The sequence below is a fragment of the Protomyctophum bolini genome (genome assembly GCF_963924005.1).
Source record: "Protomyctophum bolini genome assembly, chromosome: 3".
NCBI lineage: Eukaryota > Metazoa > Chordata > Actinopteri > Myctophiformes > Myctophidae > Protomyctophum > Protomyctophum bolini.
Genome location: NC_137864.1, coordinates 36275981 through 36297080, shown reverse-complemented (window position 1 = coordinate 36297080; position 21100 = coordinate 36275981). Strand labels below are relative to the sequence as shown.

The 21100-nt window shown below is 40.8% G+C and overlaps 1 protein-coding gene across 1 annotated transcript in view; it reads left to right on the top strand.

Moving 5' to 3' along the window:
• LOC308313141 (uncharacterized protein) overlaps positions 1 to 21100 on the top strand; it is a 49761-nt gene that overhangs the window by 5832 nt on the left and 22829 nt on the right. The window contains exons 17-46 of the mRNA XM_080760076.1: positions 6619 to 6830; positions 7119 to 7219; positions 7371 to 7483; positions 7620 to 7787; positions 7877 to 7908; positions 8018 to 8115; positions 8243 to 8265; positions 8394 to 8415; positions 8509 to 8536; positions 8624 to 8714; positions 8841 to 8993; positions 9974 to 10185; positions 10634 to 10737; positions 12406 to 12524; positions 12689 to 12844; positions 13089 to 13303; positions 13897 to 13982; positions 14086 to 14222; positions 14435 to 14560; positions 15384 to 15574; positions 15738 to 15826; positions 15951 to 16078; positions 16854 to 16981; positions 17410 to 17527; positions 18281 to 18499; positions 18831 to 19001; positions 19424 to 19567; positions 19744 to 19796; positions 20266 to 20395; positions 20594 to 20679. Of these exons, the coding sequence (XP_080616202.1) occupies positions 6619 to 6830; positions 7119 to 7219; positions 7371 to 7483; positions 7620 to 7787; positions 7877 to 7908; positions 8018 to 8115; positions 8243 to 8265; positions 8394 to 8415; positions 8509 to 8536; positions 8624 to 8714; positions 8841 to 8993; positions 9974 to 10185; positions 10634 to 10737; positions 12406 to 12524; positions 12689 to 12844; positions 13089 to 13303; positions 13897 to 13982; positions 14086 to 14222; positions 14435 to 14560; positions 15384 to 15574; positions 15738 to 15826; positions 15951 to 16078; positions 16854 to 16981; positions 17410 to 17527; positions 18281 to 18499; positions 18831 to 19001; positions 19424 to 19567; positions 19744 to 19796; positions 20266 to 20395; positions 20594 to 20679 (3653 nt within the window). The remainder of the gene's footprint in view (positions 1 to 6618; positions 6831 to 7118; positions 7220 to 7370; positions 7484 to 7619; positions 7788 to 7876; positions 7909 to 8017; positions 8116 to 8242; positions 8266 to 8393; positions 8416 to 8508; positions 8537 to 8623; positions 8715 to 8840; positions 8994 to 9973; positions 10186 to 10633; positions 10738 to 12405; positions 12525 to 12688; positions 12845 to 13088; positions 13304 to 13896; positions 13983 to 14085; positions 14223 to 14434; positions 14561 to 15383; positions 15575 to 15737; positions 15827 to 15950; positions 16079 to 16853; positions 16982 to 17409; positions 17528 to 18280; positions 18500 to 18830; positions 19002 to 19423; positions 19568 to 19743; positions 19797 to 20265; positions 20396 to 20593; positions 20680 to 21100) is intronic.

Here is a 21100-nt window from a genome sequence, read left to right as displayed (position 1 = left end):
TAAAGGACACTTCGACGCTGTCTCTGGGGGAGCCCGGGTTCGTACTGGTAACCTTGTGGTTGCCATCCGGCCACTCTACCCCTGAGCCACCACCGCCCCTGAGGCTGTTTAGACTAGAGCACAAGTGATGAAAATTGTTTTCCAGCCATGTCTAGGGACTTTAATGTTTGTTAGGGCACTAAATGACGACATAAGACGTCATGTGGCTGATATAAATACACTTCACACAAGTGTGATTTTATTTCCCCCTGGAGTAATAAGTAATCTACTGTATAATAAAGTTGAATTGATTGAAAACAATTATTTCTCATTCTGTTTTATATTTGATTCACAGATTGCAGGAGTTTAGCCATCAGTTTGACAGCATGACCTCACATCAGCAGCATTTGGTCCTGATGGAACTAATCCGGCCTTTCCTGTCCCGACCACATTCAGGTACTGACTAGTCTCTCGAAACAGACTGTTGACCTCGTCAAGGAAAAGAGGGCGCTGTTTTTCCTTTTTGACGATGCGTTCTTCTCACTCAGATTGGGTACAGAGTTGCTAGCTACTCTATCTCAGTCTGGTTCTATTTCACATTCTATTAGAAAGGAATCTATATATTTTTTTTATTAGAAAATGTATCAACTTTCTAGATCTTTCTTTTTGAAAGCCTTAATGTTTCATTCTGATCCGTCCCCTCCAGACCAAGGCTGTGTGTCCAACAGCAGTGTTTACTGGTTGCAGAACAACTTTGGTCCATTCTCAGTCCTTGTGTCTGTCAGAGAATTCCTGCATCTCAACCCACACTTCTCCCCTGTAAGTTACTACTGATTAATTATAATTGCCAAGAAATATACAGTATATTATACTGTACACACGCACACAAACACACACATTCACGCAGGCATTCACACACAGACAGATATACTGTGTAGATAGATGTACCGTACATGATATAGATATGGTATAGATATACCATAAAATAAATTCCAGGTGGTGGTGATAATGTCATTTTTTATGTCATTTCTGTCCAGGTGGAGGTTGTAAGGCTCCTGTCTCCAAAGCAGAGTGCAGAACTTGTGGTGTTGCCTCTCGTTGAGAAAGACGTTATCATCAACGCAGTGTTTGACTACATGACTGCATCTCCAAAGGAGAGAGGATTGGCTGAGTTTGTGTCCCATCTTGTTATGTTCTCTGGAATGGTAAAGACACAAAAAACTAAAAAACAACTACCGGTATAACGTAAAGATAATTGAAACTGTAACTGCACATTTGGTTTCAAATTACAATCTCTGTTTCTATTTTCTTTTTTCCCCAGGGAAACATTTCCTGTTCATCCTTCAACATAATGTAAGTTTAATCATACTGTATTATTGTTTTTGAAGACAATCTTGTGCAGTATAAATACTTTTCTTAGTTATTATTATTCACTGATGTATAACCCCAATGTGTTGGGTCTCAGTTTCATCAGACTGGACCAGGCCATGCCTACTATTCCTCTGAGTGTAGCATCCTCCATCACATACGACAAGCTGACATTACATCATCACGTTCCACTAGGTGAGATCTTCTGTAAACATGACTTAAAGTGATGTTTCGCAATGCTGTTATTGATGTTTTATATGTAATATTTAACAATGGTCTTTTTGTTGTTTTGTGTTTTCTAAATAAAAAATGTGTCTTTTTCTTAGGCTGCACCATATACAGTGGAAAGGTAAGTACTTGAAATTATATTTAGGTAAACTCTAACCAGAGTATTGACTGTCAACATTATTAACATCAGTTTCACCCTTTTCCTTCCCAAGTGCACCGTTATTCGAGCAAATGGTAAGCATATATTTAAATAAAATGAAACTTTATCAGATATTGATTAATTTAAAATTAAATTATTCATTATCACGATTTAATTTATCTAAATTTCGTGTTTTACAGAAACAGACATTTGTATTGGAGTTAACAGGTGAGTTCCCTGAAACAACTTCCCTGAAACAACCAACAACTCACCAAAATATTTTTTTTCTTATAAAGAATAATTTTGTTGTAATATAAGAAATGTTTGATGTTATTTTCCTTTCCTTTACCAAAGTACTGCACTACAGCTCCTCCTCAACAACGGACACATGAGTGAAGACTTTTGCAACTACGACATTAAAGAATACGCTTGTGCTTCAGTAAGCCACTAAAGACTCAACAGCACCTTTCATAATCTCCTATATATAATGTCCTATATTTTTTTCTCTTCCAATTCCAACCCGTGCATTATCTCCACCTAGGTGTCCATGTTGACAGCACAGGATCTGGCAGCAGTGATGAAGTGCAACTCCACTGGTTCCAGACCAGTCTGGAAGCTGTTCCTCTCCAAGGCCTCTGGGGTGTTGGATGCAGCTCTGGATGTTCTTGCCAACACGGTACAAAAACTAGCTCTAACCAGACACTGGAATAAACTGAAATTAAACTGCTAAGTGTTGGCAAAGATAGTCACCACTATAAAATAAAGCAGATGCCAGTAACAACAAATAAACAAGGACAGACATATAACATTTGTAAACACAGTATACCCTTACCTAGGAAGCTCAAGAAGAAACAGCGAAATGATATGAAGCCAATAAAAAACTAATATAAAAATGAATCAACGGAATTTGCTAATAAACTAATATAAAAGTAGAGCACAACAACATTTACTATACCTACATCAAAGCAGTAGCAGTGTCTGGAAAGTGTGCCCATAATCCTTTTTAACTATTATTTGTCCACATAAAGTCCACCAAGGTTTGGAATGAAAATTCTCTGATTGTAAAGCGAAAAGTCTCGTCTACTATTCTATACACTAAATGTAATGCACATTTAAATGAAATATTGACCCATGTAATCCTTCCCCTAGTCTTTGACCATGACTGGTCCATCAGCATCTGCGGTTCTGGATGTGATTGGAGAGCTAAGAGTGTCGATTCTGACTGATGAACAGTTGAGGGACAGTGATGTCATCAGGACCTGGTTCTCTGGACGTTTGAGAGCGTTCCTGCCATCTGCATCAGCAGGGTTTCTATACTGTCTCAGCAGCAGGAACTTCAGCTGTGACACATACCAGCAAGTGTAAGTGTTGAGCTGGATGGTTTTTAGCCCTGTTAGCGGCAGCCAGGGCTCTAAGGATGTCTATGTCGTTTGGTCGGTTCATCCAACCAAAAACCTTCCACAGACACAGACACACTAGCAGGTTGTTTTAGTCTCTTTTAGTCTTGTTTCATTCTTATTTGACACTTTCACTCAATCTTCACGCTATCAACGCGACTCGTTGAAGATGTTAGGCCCCCTGTATTAAAATTGGCTTAGGGAGGAATGGCCGTCCATCACTCTGACTCAGACATAATAACTATAAACAAACCTGATACGCCCATTTTAGGCATCTCACTATGACTCAGACATAAACAAACCCGATATGACCATATATACGGTAGGCATATCAAGATCTGGTTGTCCAGAGCCACAGATCCAACCGCTATCCACATAATGGCCATCATGTGCTGCTGTGCATACCTGTATATGGGACCGACTGACAAACTCGGTGAGGGATTGCAGTGCCTGCTGTTGAGTTGCTCCGATCCAACAATGTCCATATAAGGGCATATGGATATCCAGTTGTATACAGGGTATATAGGCATAATGATATCAGGGATCTCTATATATGGGAAAAAAAGGAAACAGGTAGACATATAGATACAGCTGCGAGATCTCCATACGGTATGGAAACAAAATGGACACAGACAGACGGGCACAACAGGTACTCTGACGAAGCCCCCGACACTATGATTCAGACATATCGGACACATCTGCGTAACAACGGTGTGAGGGCCAAACTCTGACTCTAGTGAAGCTTAAAGCTGCTCTCTGTAACTTCCATGTCCTACCAGGGATTTGAACCATGTCCCCCATGCAAGTACTTGCTCAGAGGAGATTCTGACTGTAAGGCAGTACCGCACTTGTCAACCAGTAGTTGACATACATGACAACATGATCTAAATGTCTCAATAGAAGAGCAGGGAGATCAAAATAACTTTTTATGCTCTACAATATTGTAGCTTTAAGTCACACACAATTATTTTTCCTAATCAATCATTCAGAGAGATTAATTAAAGCAATTATTTCTCATTCTGTCTCATGTTTTCTTCACAGATTGCAGGAGTTCAGTCATCAGTTTGACCACATGAACTCACAGCAGCAGCGTTTGGTCCTGATGAAACTAATCCTCCCATTCCTGTCACAACCAGGTAACTATTCAATATCTCAATAACAGATTGTATGGGAAATGTATTGACTGTATTTACAGACACCTTTCAGTTTGAATATGTTTCATTCTGATCTGTCCCCTTCAGGCCAAGGCTGTGTGTCCAACAGCAGTGTTTACTGGTTGCAGAACAACTTTGGGTCATTCTCAGGTCTTGTTTCTGTCAGCAAATTCCTGGATTTCAACCCAGGCTTTTCCCCTGTAAGACCTCATAGCTGCCACATATAACACAAAATAATTATTAGAGCTATTAATTACTTGATAAAATGAATGAAATCCAGCAGTGAGTTATTCTTGTTTTTCTTTCTGTTCAGGTGGAGGCTGTAGGGCTCCTGACTCCAATGCAGAGTGCAGAACTTGTGGTGCTGCCTCTTGCTCAGAAAGACGTTATCATCAATGCAGTGTTTGACTACCTGACTGCATCTCCAATGGAAAGAGGATTGGCTGAGTTTGTGTCCCACCTTGTTATGTTCTCTGGGAAGGTAAAAACTATAAAGTAAAGATAACAGAAACACTAACTGTTCACATTTGTTCTGAAATGATAACATCTTTTTGTAACTTTTCAGAAAAACATTTCCTGCTCATCATACCAAATAATGTAAGCGTATATCCGTCAATCCGTCAATATATTTTGGTTTTTGAAGACTTGATAAATGGGATTCCATTCATTATTATTAGCTGAAGTTAACCAGGACTTGTTGATTCTCAGTTTCACCAGACTGGACCAGGCCTTGCCTACTCTTCCTCTGAATGTAGCATCATCCATCACATACAACAAGCTGGCTCTATTTCAGAAAGTTCCACCAGGTGAGATTTTCTATCTAAAGGAAGTCATGTGATATTTAACTTAGCTGTTACATTACATTTTTTGTTTTAAGTGTGATCCAAGGCCTTACAGTATCTGCACTTTATTTCTTAGGCTGCATCATATACAGTGGAGAGGTATTTACCTTAATTTATTTTCAAGTTTTAAACATTAAGTACAGTATTAGTTGAATGTCATCAAATTCACAGCTATTTTCTCTGTTTCTCCCCCAAGTGCAACTTTATTCCAGCAAGTGGTAAGTGTTGTATACTTTTCTTGACCTAGTATTTTGTGAAACATTGTCAAGTATGGCAAGCCAAATGTATTTGAAAATGCAGATTTCATACACAAAGGCAATATCAATATTCTTTACATAAGTCAATTTTTTTAAAGAATAAACATATATATGAAGAAACAAATATACTAGAGAAGATAGTTTTGAGGAAAATATAAATAACTAGAACTAGAACTCTGCCGATGTGCCAAATTGCGCACAAGTAGGCAATGTACTGTATGGCCTACTTGTGCGCAAACAGAGCGTGCACACAAGGACTGCTTCTCTGAGTCCTAGAGCTCTCTGCTCTCTGTCTGGGTACGACTGCTGCTCTTAGTCCCTATAGTCTCTATAAGCTACTTTGAAGTACAGTGTCCGGTAATGTGTACTGCCTGGTACAACTGCTGGTCTAAATCTTCTGTAAATCCTCTCTACTTTGAGTGCGACTAAGTAATGTCTAATACAACTGCTGTTGTATGTTCAGACACAAATTATGGAACTTATGTCATTACTGGTTAGAACTTATTTGCTGTCCGAGAAGCCATGCCTTCCCACATCCCTTTGAACAGAAACTGTTTCCAAACCACTTGCATTCCCAGATATATTCTGTAGAAACTATTTTTAAATCCTTTAATAATTTGTTTGATCTGTTTTCACAGAAGCAAACATTTGTCTTGGAGTTAACAGGTGAATCTTTTGAAGCATCACATCTCAGATCTATCTTTTTAATAAATAATCATGTTGTTGTAATGTAGGACATGATTGAACCTTTTTTCCTTTCTTTTACCAAAGCACTGCACTACAGCTCCTCCTCAACAGTGGACAGATGAATGGACGTTTTTGTGAATATGGCATTGAAGAATACGCTTGTGCTTCAGTAAGCCATGCACTAAAGTCCCTCATATTTTAAACAACAAAATAACTTTTCTCATCTTGACTTCTTTAAACATCTTTCTGTTGTGCTCTGTCTATTATCTCCATCCAGGTGTCCATGTTGACAGCACAGGATCTGGCAGCAGTGATGACGTGTAACCAGTCCCCCAGCTCCACTGGTTCCAGACATGCCTGGAAGCTGTTCCTCTCCAAGTCCTTTGGCGTATTGGATGCAGCTCTGGATCTTCTTGCCAACACGAACACGGTATTATAATTTGCTCTAACCATATGAAATAAACTCAAATGTAACTGCTAAATTTCAAAAGGAATTGATACACAATGACCAAACACTGAAAGCTATTTTGTTAAACATCATATTGACACATGTAATCCTTCGTTTAGTCTGAGACCGTGACTGGTCCATCAGTGTCTGTGGTTCTGGATGTGATTGGAGAGATGAGAGTGTCGATGCTGACTGATGAACAGTTGAGGGACAGTGATGTCATCAGGAAGTGGTTCTCTGGACGTTTGAGAGGGTTCCTGCCATCTGCATCAGGATGGTTTCTACAATGCCTCAACAGCAGGAACCTCAGCTGTCACACATACCAGCAAATGTAAGCCCTGAGGGCGAGAAGCACGCATCCATATATGGAGACGTGATGTCACGAGGCATGACCATATATGGAGGCATGGGTGCATGACGGACAGGAGATGCACGGTCGCAATTAATCATTATAACCCAATTACATTAATATGCGCAAATGTATTTCACTAATATTGATTTGATATATAATTTTGTTTGATTGAAAAGTTTAACAATTGACAATTATAACTTTCCTCTAGAATAATTAGTCCTTCATAGAGAAGATTTTTTTCTCATTTGGGTTTTGCTTTATCCACAGTTTGACGGAGTTTAGCCATCAGTTTGACAACATGACCTCACATCAGCAGCATTTGGTCCTGAATAAACTAATGGTCCCGTTCCTGTCCCGACCACAGTCAGGTACTGACTAACTACAATGTCTCAATAGCTGAGTCTATACTTGGTTCTGCTCTACTGGGCTCTTTTCACTGGATAATTAACTATTGACTGACATTTCCGTGAGCCTTTTGTTTGAAAGCCTTAATGTTTCACTCTAATCTGTCTCCTCCAGGCCAAAGCTGTGTGTCCAACAGCAGTGTTTACTGGTTGCAGAACAACTTTGGTCCATTCTCAGTTCTTGTGCCTGTCAGAGAATTCCTGAATCTCAACCCGTACTTCTCCCCTGTAAGACTTTAGAACTGATACACACACATAACATGGAGCAATTATTAGACCTACATGTAATATGTCATTACTTTGTTACTGTAATATAAAATCCAGTGAAGGTGTTAATATTTGTCTGTTTTTCCCCCTGGTCCAGCTGGAGACTGTAGGGCTCCTGTCTCCAAAGCAGAGTGCAGAACTTGTGGTGTTGAATCTGGATGACAAATATGCTGTCATCAACGCAGTGTTTGACTACCTGATTGCATCTCCAAATGAGAGGGGATTGGCCGAGTTTGTGTCCCACCTTGTTGTGCTCTCTGAAACGGTAAAAACTATAGAATAATAATGAGAGAAACCTGTGTACTGTATGATTGTTTTGAAATGACAACCTTTTTTTTTTAATCATTTTGTCAGGGAAACATTTCCTGCTCATCATACAAAATAGTGTAAGTTTATATTGATATTTTTGTTTTGTTAAATTTTTTGAAGACCTGGTCAAAGTTATTTCATTCATTATTATTGGCTAATGTTAACCGCAAAGTTGTGGGGTCTCAGTTTCACCAGACTGGACCAGGCCTTGCATACTCTTCCTCAGAGTGTAGAGTACGAAGTCACATCCTACAAGCTACTTTTGCTTCAGCAAGTTCCACCAGGTGAGATCTTCTATCTGCTGTTATGTTTTCACTTCATTTGCAATGGTCATTTTGTTTAGCCATGGTGTTTTATTTTTATTTTTATAATTGAACCAGATCCTTATTATATCCAATTTTATTTTATTAGGCTGCACCATATACACCGCAGAGGTAAGTACCTTCATTTGAATTTAAGCATTAAATGTTAAGCAGAGTGGTGGCTCATTGTCTGCTAATTCACAACAATTTCAATATTTTTCTGCCCAATTCACAACAATTGCAATCTTTTTCTCCCCAAGTGCAATGTTACTCCTACAAATGGTAAGTATTATATCATTTTCTTGACTTATTCATGTTAAATATATTGTTAAATATTTTGTAATCATTAATCCATTTACTCCTTTGTCTTTTCAGAAACACACATTTGTATTGGAGTAAATAGGTAAGTTTTCTGAGGCCAATGCTTCTGATCAGATTTATTTTATGAAGAATCAATTTGTAAGACTTTTTTTTCCCCATTCTTCTAAAGCACTGCGCTACAGCTCCACCTCAACAGTGGACAGATGAGTGGACGCTTTTGTGACTACAGTATTCAAGAATACGCCTGTGCCAATTATTCAGTAAGCCATTAATTGTGTCTCTCAAGTCAAATTTAACTCAACAGTAGGCTACCCTTTCTCATCTTGACTTCTTTCAAATGTCCCTGTATTTATTTCTGTTCTACTCTGTCCATTATCTCCATCCAGCTGTCCATGTTGACAGCACAGGATCTGGCAGCAGTTGTAAAATGTTCCCAGTCCTCCAACTCCACTGGTTCCAGACGAGTCTGGAAGCTGTTCCTCACCAAGACCTCTATGGTGTTGGATGCAGCTCTGGATCTTCTTGCCAATAGCAACACGGTACAATATTTTGTTATAACTAGACTATATAAAAAAATAAAAATCTGCTACTTACTGTATGTTGAGGAAAGAATAAATGATCACTCCAATTCAATAGGTATTGAATATCCGTGGTTCATTGTTAAAATACATGTTTTTAAATATGCTTGTTTTTAAATATGCTATGTTTTTAAATATGCTAAACGCATGTCCATCAAGCACTATGAAATTGTTAGGATTTGTTCGACATACCAATAACATGATAAATTATTTTCTAACTTTACTAGCTCGTTCAATAATCAATGAGCCCATATGTGGAAAAATAAATAATGATGGTTCTGGATTTTTATTTGTCACCTATTTCACATTCTGGGATATTGCCTTGCTTAACTATAGGTTCATGTAGGACTATTGTTTTCTTAACTGGCCAGGAGTTGATATTAAACTACAGAAAATGAATCTACTCTCCCATCAAGTTTCCCCTCGAAACCTATTATAATACCATTTATAATAGAGCGCCGAAGTCCTGACGTCACTCGCTCATCCCCTGGTTCATGGAAGTAATTTCTCTATGGAGAATAACATGGGGTCATCTTGAAATCGTCTCACATAAGCATTGTAGTCCAAAAATAAACAAGCTGTCTCTGCGATATTGTCAGGGAAGTGTCTCTGTATTGTTTACAACCGTCGTATTTGTTTCTAGCGAAGATCTAACTAATTCAGCAGCAGTAACATTAGCGTTTTCTCACAGTCAGTTGATTCTTCATATTCATATGAAGTGAAACGGCCGGGATGACAATGTTTATTTTTCAAACACAGGGATTACAATGCAAATAAAAAAATACATGAACCTGTGGACTTGCGCCCTCTACCGATATTGACGTCAGACTTCGGTGCTCTATACCACTACTACTACATACTCCAAATAAAATATGTACTAAAATAAATCTTATGATACACATTTATGAAGAATTCTGCTTGCAACTCCCCGTTCCTTGTAGACGTTTGACCCCAGCAACCCTGCAACAATGCTGGTTCTGGATTCCATTGGAGAGATCCGAGTGGACACCTTCAGCTCAGACAACTTTGCGAAACCTGCGTTCATTGATCTGTGGTTTAGGCACAGGCTCAGCCCATTCCTGCCGGCTGTGTCCGATGATTTCCTGTCCTGTCTCATCACTAAAGACCTAAATTGCCTCTCCTACCAAACACTGTAAGTGTCATAGCCCCCAACACTGTAACAGTTCCCATCACATAACCTGTGAGCGTCACTGTTGTGGTGCTCCACTCACAGTATATGCTGTACATAAGACCTGTTCTTTGCCTCAAGAGCCAACGATCAGTAAACTCAAACAATAATGTAACTATACAACGGCAACGGCTGCCGTGCTGCGGGTGTTCATAGTTGAGCTGCGTGGTTCATTTTCATGGTCTTGTGTTGTGTAGTAATTTGTTGATGATTGATACAGTGTATTTATTGAGTCATTGCAGACAGAAGTCATTGCGGACAGAGTGACCTACGTACATATACACATACACATACAGTACATACAGTACATACATTCATTCATTACAATACAGTATTTTCCCATCACTTCACTAGTTCACTGATAAACTGAATGTGAAATAATGACCTCTCAACTCCTCCCTGTCGAACACAGTGTTGAGGTCTTGAGTGAGCACCAGTCAAAGATGGCGCCCTCCGAACAGATGACTGTGTACCTGTACTTCATCAAGGCCTTCCTCACAAGTAACACAACCACAGGTTAGGACTCCACTTCCATTCATCCTGACTGTAAATTAATGGCACAAGCTTGATGAATGCCTATTCTCCTACGTCAGTAATGTGAACATTTTTGTTTCAATGACCCCAGTCCATTTGGTATCTATCAATCATCCCTAGGGCTCCATTTTCAGGGGTTTAGCGGTGACGAAAATAGGGGCTCCAATTTCGTCTCCGACTTTACCCGCAACGCGGCCCGCAATTCAGCCGCTGCCCGAAAATTACGAATATAGGAGCTTTCTCTGTCCCTTAATAGTATTTTCGTCCAGCGTCACCCGCTATCTTTTTTGCCGACACCGGTATTTGCGCCTAGAGGTGTGGTCATGGGCGTGCTGACACGCTTTCCCCTAAATTGCTATTTTGCTCAAACACATTTGGGAAAGCGATTTTTAAAAGCACCCGTAAGCCATGCCTAATTAGTTTGGTAAAGAGCGGCCACAATGGAGATGTCCAGGCACAGACTAGTCAGGCTGCCTCATCTCTCCAATATTCATATTGCATCTCTTTGTTATTTTCCTATAATCAGCTGAAGTGAGTGCCTGCCACTTCCTTGTGTCCATTGTGTTTATATAATAATAATTGTATAGTCAAAGAAGTTATTTGTGCCAGCCATTGTGCCAGCCATTGTGCCAGCCATTGTGCCAGCCATTGTGCCGCGTGCGCGATTCCATTTGCAGCACAAGTAAGACTTCTAGGCAGCAGCGGGCTGAGGCTATGAAGCAATATACAGTAGCACTAACGGGCAACGCATAAGGGATCTCTTAAAGGCAATGGGACGTGGACTGGTGATTGGTCTAATTGTGTAACGCCCAAACCACACCTACTGTATGCATAATATAACGGGTAACGGAGGTGTTTAAAGCTGCTATAAGCAATAATATGTCAATATTAATGACCTTTTAATTTTAATTTTGGTATTCAGACAGCCAGCAATGGGTAGAACGCTCCCCAAAATAATTTAGTCTCTGTGACACATCTAGAAGCTTTGTCATTGGTCGAAAAAAACCTGGTCGCAGTGACTAACCAATCAGGAAGCAGACAGGCAAATCGAGGAAAATCTTTGAATGCAGATTGCGGCCCCTAGATGTGTCACAGAGACTACATTTTTGGGAGCGTTCTACCCATTGCTGGCTGTGTGAATACCAAAAAAAAAAAGGTCATTAAAATGTTATTGCTTCATATTATTGCTTATAGCAGCTTTAAGGGATTTAGACGGGTAACCTTTAGTGGGGGAACACCCTTTCCCCACTCCTAAATCCACAAATAGTGGCTTTAGAAAGATGAGACAAAAAATGGAGCCCCTAGTCTCCACGTTGCAACCCAGTGACCTACATTCATTATGTCATTAAACACTAGCCAAGGACATGCGGTATAGTGTCTTTAGTTATCAAGCTACAATACAAGTGCATCACTCTCCAAATAGATAGAGGTAATTGCAACAATGTCTAAAGTGCAGCCAAGATGGCGGACGTACTGTACAGTTGTCTATGGCCGTCCGCTTCAAATAGCTTTACTGATATTGTCAAACAGTAGGCGTCCTGCCCAACGCCATCAATACATTTAAATAAATATAGCTTTTAAAATAATAATAATTTTGAAATCAAAATAAATAAATATCCAGATTGATGTATTATGCACCTCCTGGTCCAGATCCAAGCTGTAGTTCACAATATCCAGCCAGTGGAGAATGGCTGCAGAAGAACTTTGGAGCCTTCTCTGCTGTTGTCCCATTCCGTGACCTAAGGATGCTCTACCCCGACTTCCAAGCGGTAATGTTTACTGTTGGAATAGAATAGAATTTGTTTCCCAATCTCTATTGTATGCTGCTCATTTTTAAATCTCTTTACACGGCATGTGTGTGTGTGTGTGTGTGTGTGTGTGTGTGTGTGTGTGTGTGTGTGTGTGTGTGCGCGCGCGCACTGTATACTTGCAGATGGACGCCGTGTCCCAGCTCACAGTGACGCAGCTAGCAGAGGTCTCTTCCACACCTGGTCTGCTCACTTCACCTTCTCAGGTCACCATGGTGATGAACCACGTTCCCAACAAACATCTCACAGCGTTCTTCGATAACTTCTCGCCTGCCATCACGGTGAGAGGGGGACACATTAAAGCGCCTTTTCCAGTAATAACTTAATTATTTAGTGAGGTTTCAAGGTACATTAGGGCGGCTATGTCAACCTTTCAATGCTATACTGTACTATACTCCACTCCAGAATTTGAAAATGTGTTTGGATTATTATGCATATTAACCAATTACTCACTAAATCTTCCATTTCTCTCATACCTTGGTTTCTGACGCCTTCCTGTTCTTATATTATTCTCTTTTTCTGCAGGGTGATGAGAGTTCGTTCCCCACCCTGGTGAGGTCTGCCATGTTACAAGTGGTGTTTGACCGTGCCAACCTCTCTCAGCCCTCTGTGGACGACAGCGTTGTGCTAGTGTGGCTCCACGACCGCCTCCGTCCGCTACTGGTCGGCCTCTCACAGCGCCATGTTGCCGATTACTTCAGCATAGTGGCAGGGAGGAGCTGTGCCATGAAGCAGCAAGCGTAAGTGGAGAAACTTTACCTGTTCTGTTCCTATAGGCCGCTGTTTCCTTCATTTTGTTTTTAATTAATATTATTTCAAAACATTTACAATTTATTTTAATGAATTTAAAACAAAACTCAATGATTCTTTTAGTTTTAGTTTTGTCAGTAATTTTAGGAAGAAATAGAAATTCCATAAATTAGAAAACAAATGTTTAAGAAGTAGTGAAACAATTAAGCTCGTAACAGGTTGTGAGCTTGTAGATAGCTATTTTCACTAGTTTGGCTCCCGGGCAAACGTCCAATTTCTCCTCTGGGTCACGGGCTAAAAGGTTTTGGAGCCATTGCTATAGGTCACAGGTGATTACCCTTTAGCTGACATTGTTTGGGTGGGAAACATTGGGTGAGACAGTGCCTAATTGTCATGGGTGGGGGGCAGAGATCAAACGTTTTACGTTCTAAAAGGTATTATATTATCTTGTAATATTATACTAATATCATATATCCTGGTTGACACGCTTTTATTGTTGTTGACTTGCAAACTAGTGGCACTCAGGCACTGTAACGTGTTTACAATTTGAACTTTCAGTATGCCTTCTCTTTTTGTGACTCAGAGTTACCGTCCTGAATGCGACGCTGTCAACGCTCGGCGACGCCACACAGACAGAGATAGACAGCCACATCGTTCAGTCTCTCCAAGGTAAAGGTCAAGGACGACTGCACAGTACACACTGCGGCTGCATGAATGGATGACAGGTCAGACAGCATTCTGACTGTACTGTACATCTCCCCCTGTCCTATAGGATTAACTCCTCTCCGTTGCTATGGTGACAACTACAACCACAGCTTCTATGGCTTCCTGGAGAACTCGTTCATGGGATTCCAGTTCCCCAACCTGACCACGTTCAACTCACTCATGCCCGGCAACAGGATGCATCAGGTGTGTGTGCGCGAGTGCGAGTGCCTTTTCCTGTACTCATTATGTGAACATAAATAAACATTTCAAGTGTGTGTGCGTGCGCATGCATGTGCGTAACACAGCACTGCTCTTGAAAACAATTCAAAACATACACTGAACTCAGTGCCCCTATGAGAAAAAATGGCTGGCGTGTGAATAATGTTCACGTTATGCTACTGTAACTGTGTCTTCAGCTGCTGAACTCCATGCCACCTTCAGACCTTGGAAGTTTCCTCCGTCGCCCTGGTATTGTTGACGATGAGGGACAACTCTGCCAGATCTACCAGAACTACATTCAGACTGCTGTGTTCCTGGATAACGTACGCAACCACAGAGCAGACACTTATGTGTACTATACAGTATACTTGATACAGTATACAGTGGTTAGGTTATAACATTTTCATTTCAATGTATATATTTTTTAAAGTGGACATTTTTAACTAAAGTCGTTGCTTCTGGGGGGGCCCTGAAACAAAATAGTTTCAGATGGCGGTCAGCGGCCAAATGCATATCATTTTGGGTGTCCTTGACATGAAAGAGTTTGAGGACAACTGGATAGAAACATGTTTTTCAGAAAACTGTTTAGATTTGTTGTAATAAGCCTCAGGTCTTAATGGGTTAAGAACCACTGAACGTGAGTGACAAATGTGCACACACAAACATGTACAGTATGAACAGACACCATGATGATACACGTACTGTAGTAACATGTAGAGTATGAACAGACACCATGATGATACACGTACTGTATTAACATGTACAGTATGAACAGACACCATGATGATACACGTACTGTATTAACATGTACAGTATGAACAGACACCATGATGATACACGTACTGTATTAACATGTACAGTATGAACAGACACCATGATGATACACGTACTGTATTAACATGTACAGTATGAACAGACACCATGATGATACACGTACTGTATTAACATGTACAGTATGAACAGACACCATGATGATACACGTACTGTATTAACATGTACAGTATGAACAGACACCATGATGATACACGTACTGTATTAACATGTACAGTATGAACAGACACCATGATGATACACGTACTGTATTAACATGTACAGTATGAACAGACACCATGATGATACACGTACTGTATTGTATGCTGACTGCAGGAGATACTTCCTGTGGCTGTGCGTCGTCCCACGCTGCCTTGCGTCTGGCCCCTGGCTCTCAACAGCAGCGACAGGTCACAGGTCAACGCCTGGTTCGATCGCAGTCTCACCGACTACCTGGTCTTCCTTGACAAGAACTTGCTGACCTCCAACACCACACACGACGCCACCTGTCTGTCCTTCCAAAAACTGTAAGTCAACTTTAAAAAAATAAAAAATAAAATCTCACTTTCTGTTCTGTATGTACTCCAGATCTGCGCACATCTAGTGTCTCTTTCTGTGATGAGCAGTTCTTGTATTTGACAGTATTATTTTACATACGTCATGATGATTTTTACTTCGTCTCATTCTTAGTGTTTCAGTACTGGGCAGACACAACTACAGCACCGCAGACTTTGCAGAGACGGATGTGTACGGCGTCATCAGGGCCTACCTAGTCTCAGGTCAGTTTTTCATTGTTATTTGTTTTAGTTGTTGTTGTTTTGTAAAATGTTGTATAAGTTGAGATTCAAGAAAATGTATTTGTCACATAAATTAAAATATCGAAATATTTGACTGTGTTTGCAGCAACGGCGCCCAAGTGTTATGATGCCAACGATCCGGAACTGAACTCTACCGCCTGGTTCGCTCAGTACATAGGCCCCTTCATGCCTTTCCTCACACTACAGGACCTCAATACTTTCGGTTCAATACAGGTATTGCTCAGTAGGAAGGAAATTTAATGTGTATACAGTATGCCTGTACACTGTACAGTATGCATATCATCGCTGTTGGGTGAAAACCTTGTATGTCCAAAACTGTCTATTTTTCAGGAAATAGGAACCTGTGTTCAAATGAATCCAATGTGGTTATTATTTTGTCACAAGCTCTTGTTGGTAAATGGTGCATTTATATAGCGCCTTTATCCAAGGCGCTTTACATAGATTGTGCATTACATTCACCCATTCACACACATTCATACACAGATGGCGGAAGAAACCATGCAAGGCACGAACCAGCACATCAGGAGCAATTAGGGGTTCATTGCCTTGCTCAAGGACACTTCAACCCGGGTTCGAACTGGCAACCTTGCGGTTACCATCCAGCCACTCTACCCCTGAGCCACCACCGCCGCTGTTAAATACTTTTGTTTAAATATTTATAGAACGCACATGCAGACTTACCGTAATCACTGTCAGCCATGCCTCCCTATTTTGGGCAAGGCAGAGACAGATCTACGTCACACGCACCGTGATGCAACATTTTGTGAGCTTACAGATCTGCTATTTATGCTACCTTTGCGTGACACTCATGCGACAAAGTACATTTATTTATTAAACACTTAAAAGTTGAAATGAAGAGATACAAGGTTTCTGCTTGACAGTGACAACAGATGTACTTCATGCATGTAGAAGTTGAATGGACGGATGAGAAATGCATTTTGATGGATAGTGGACATCCTAACTCTTCATGTTCATGTCCTGTCTATAGGTCATCCAGGTGTTCACTGTAAACCCGCAGAACATCGCTCTGCTCAACCACTCAGTCCTGGATTCTAACTTCACCGCCTACTACACGGAACTGATCTACCTGCAGGACCCCAACTTCAACCCCCTGATGTAAGTCTGAACCTGTGACACAGGGTTTGATTTGCTGGGCTATCCCCCACTCTGATCATTAATTTTGATCGCCGATGCCGATATTTTTATCCCTACTTCAGGATAAAATGAATCAAGTACATTTTCTTTTAGAAAATGTAAATTGTCTGATATGTTTTGTTTACTGATATCGCAATTTTAAATTAAAGATTTAGCTTCACGGCATTAACCATGGCATGAATGGCATCTCTATTTTAGCCAAATTTCCCAAATCTTTAAAAAATAGTTTTGTTTGGTTTTTGTTTTATTCCAAAATACGGTAGGTACAAATCATGGTGGCATGACAAGAACAGCTATTTTAGCTATTTGATGTACCACAGAGTACATATCCCCATATATATTTTATTTCTACAAATCAAACCCTGCCGATCTCCACTCCCTGCTTCCAGGCTTCCTCTGTTGTGTCGATGCCTGGCCCCTCATGCAGCGTTCAGTCAGCTGACCGCCTCCCAGAGCATGGTCATTCTGTACAACCTGACCACAGACTGCCCAGACCTCAACCCAGAGGTAACACTCATTCACACATTCATGCTGTCCAGTATTTTATTTATTTACATTATTACTGGAGTATTTCCAGTGTTCAGTACTTTTACTCCACTTAACATAATTATCTGAGGCAAATCATAATACTTTTGCCCAACTACAGTTATTTGAAAACTTTAGTTGGTTACTTTGAACATTTAGATTATTATTACAAATACACTACCCACTTGGACTATATACATTTATATACATACTATGTAATATATACAACTATGTACATTTCGGCCATTTGAAAACTACAAGCTCACAATGTATTGTGAGCTTGTAGATGTGCAATTTCTATGCAATTTTTATACATTTTATATGCATTTGAAAACTTGTGAAATGGGACATCCTGCATAATGATTACTTTCTACTGTTGGTACTTTAAGTACATTTTAAATGTATAATTCCTGACTTTTACTATAATAGTATTTCTACATTGCAGTATTGATCATTTTACTTTCCACCACTGCTGACCGGTTGTATTTAACTCATACCTCTCCGTGTTTTCAGTTCTTTGTTGGTTCGTAAATTGTTGTCAGTGTATTCTAGCTCCTCGTATATTCCTAGTCCCGTTGTTATTTTCTTGCTCCTAGTTATCCCTAGTTTCCTCGTGTTTTCTGTGTTTGTTCCTGTACCTCTGTACCTGCCTTGTGTCTTCCTCATCCTCTGCATTTGTCCTGCGCTTGGGTCCTACACACCTCTGACTCTGATCGTGACACCCATCTGTTGTAGATTTCCGCTGCGTTGGCAGGCAACGGTGGGGGCAACCTTAATGCAAACTACATCAATGTCCTCGGCAGTCAGAGCGTGGCCTTATCCACCGGCCAACTGGCCGGCGCGAGTGGGGGAGCGATCCATGCCGCGCTTGCAACGCTCAGCTCTGTAAGCGGCTGGAATCAGGGCCAGGCCATGGCAATCATCAACTCCTTGATGACTTCAGGAATGTTTCAGGTCTGTTTATGTTTTTGCGTGTGTGTGTGTGTGTGTGTGTGTGTGTGTTTTCCTGGATTCACAGAAAGAAAATGGAAAACAAGGTCTCTCACCGCTTCAAAGATGTATTTATCGAATGCAAAGTCCTTAAGAAAAGCAGTTTCCTCCTGATCTGCTGTATGGAGGGTGACTAATCCTCCTTTCAGTCTTTGGAGAGGACAAACGTCTATGATGTGCTCCATACAGTAGTTTGTTCAAAGTGTGAAAGATAAAGATGTTTGTGTCAAAGATAAAGATGTACTGTATCAGTCATGTTCTCATGCGCGTGGTATCTCCGTGCTTCCATCCGCAGGTCAATAGTTCCTCATCGCTGGTCACTCTGGGTTCTCTGGTGGTGGGCCTTCCATCGTCTACCTTCACTGGCATCAGCACCTCTCAGCTGCTCACTGCCTCCCAGAATCCCGCGTTTATGTCACACTTGATGTCCGCGCCACAAGTCATCAAGCAGACTGTGGTCACCCAGGTATGAGAGTTACATGTGCTACTGGAAGTATGTTATTTAGATCAGTGGTTTTCAACCCATTTATTGGGCATTTGAGCCATGGAGTAGTTGGACCACCATTTGATGAGATTTAGCCTCTCAGACCCAAAACTAAAGAATATTTTGTTGTAGTTGGATACGATTTTGTCCACTCTTGAGAGTGTAAAATATAACACTCTATTGTGCAGAATGTCCCATTTAATTAGTACATTTACTTTTGGTACTCTAAGTACATTTTGAAGCCAATACCTGTGTACTTTTACTCAACTTTTGTTGAAATCCAGACTTTTACTTTCTTTTTTGCTATATATCTATATTGCATTATTGATACTTTTAAGTAAAAACCTTGAGTACTTTTTCCACCACTGAATATAACGTTATATAACTACGCTCCCTCACGCCAGATCATCTCGGTGAACAGCAACAGTGCGGACATCATCCAGAACGTTCCTGATGACCTGGCTGGAGAGATCCCTCGCGCTCTGCTGCAGGGCTTGACCTCTTCCACTGTCTCCGTGCTCAACCGGAAGAAATGGAAATACGAGCAGGTAGGGAACGCAACGCAACACACATGCACTTCATGTACACATAGAGTAAACACACACGCACACACACACACACACACACACACACTTGCATGGTTATACACACAGAAGCACTCACATGCACACGCACAGATCTATGTTCAAGCAAGCTGCTCAATCTGCTATTTTTCTTTTTCCAGGCAGTAATGTTCTTTGACACGGTAGCTACTGGATATGAAAGCAGTCCAGATAAGTAAGTTGTGCAAAACCTTTTTTTTCAATAATTTCTAAGGTGGCCAAAGTGATGGATGTGGCATTTGGTATGGGTGGTATGGCAGCTAAGGGCACTGTCTGCAGGCATAATGTTCCGACATACCAAGAGTTCCGACAGTCATTAGTCCGACACCCTATTCAAACATTAACGTAACCCTAACCGCATGCGAGATACAGCGCGTGGATGCGACGCATGTCAGGAGCAACGGGTGATTTGCACGTCAGACTTTTGGTATGTCGGATAAACGCATGCACCCCATTTGGTAGTCTAACTGTGTGTGTGTGTGTGTGTGTGTGTGTGTGTGTGTGTGTGTGTGTGTGTGTGTGTGTGTGTGTGTGTGTGTGTGTGTGTGTGTGTGTGTGTGTGTGTGTGTGTGTGTGTGTGTGTGTGTGTGTGTGTGTGTGTGTGTGTGTGTGTGTGTGTGTGTGTGTGCGTGTGCGCTGAATAGTTTGACATCCTACGTGCTCCAAGGGTTCACGTGCACCAGCGTGACATCAATGACAACAATCCTCATCAAGAAGCTGATCAAAACCTGCAGGAGGAAGAAGAGGAGGAAGGTCACACTGAAGGAGACGCAGGTGAGTGTGTGTATGTGTGTGCATGCGTGCGTCAATGCGTGACTCAAACGTTCACGATTTTTTTAATGTAGCAAATCAAGAGAGAGAGAGATAATTTGGGGGGGGGGGGGGGGGTTGGCAGAGAGAGACTGAAAGCGAGAGATTCATGAAGTTGGGAGATATACTGTACATGATGTTTGCTGCTTGCCTCACCAACAGCTGACCTGCATGTACAACTACATCAAAGGAGATACAGATGTCGCAGACTTCAGCCTCTACCCTGAAGATGTGCTCCTCTATTATGAGTAAGTACAGTAGGAATGATACTCACCGCTGATACGGGCTTAAGACCTGGGGCCGGTTCTACGAATGCCTTCTAAATCAGTAGTTCTTTCAAGATTCTTAAAAAATAACAGATGTACAAGCTTGCAGTGAGCTTGTAGATCTGCTATTTTTTGCCAATGCTAACATCTAAAATGGCACAGATGCTTTCTTGGTTTTAATGATGGTTTTAAGGTGGAAAATACAGGGTTAAGAGGAGGTGACAGGACTCCAACATTGTGGAATGACATAGGATTTATACTTTGTACTGCCAAATCTGTGTTCTTTTAAACATCTGTTTAAAAAGCTTTTTTAGTTCATCATTTTATAGTATTTAAATAGCTAATTTATTTCAAAATTATTATGGTATTTCCATTGCTGTTAAGAAATTGCTACCTAAATGCA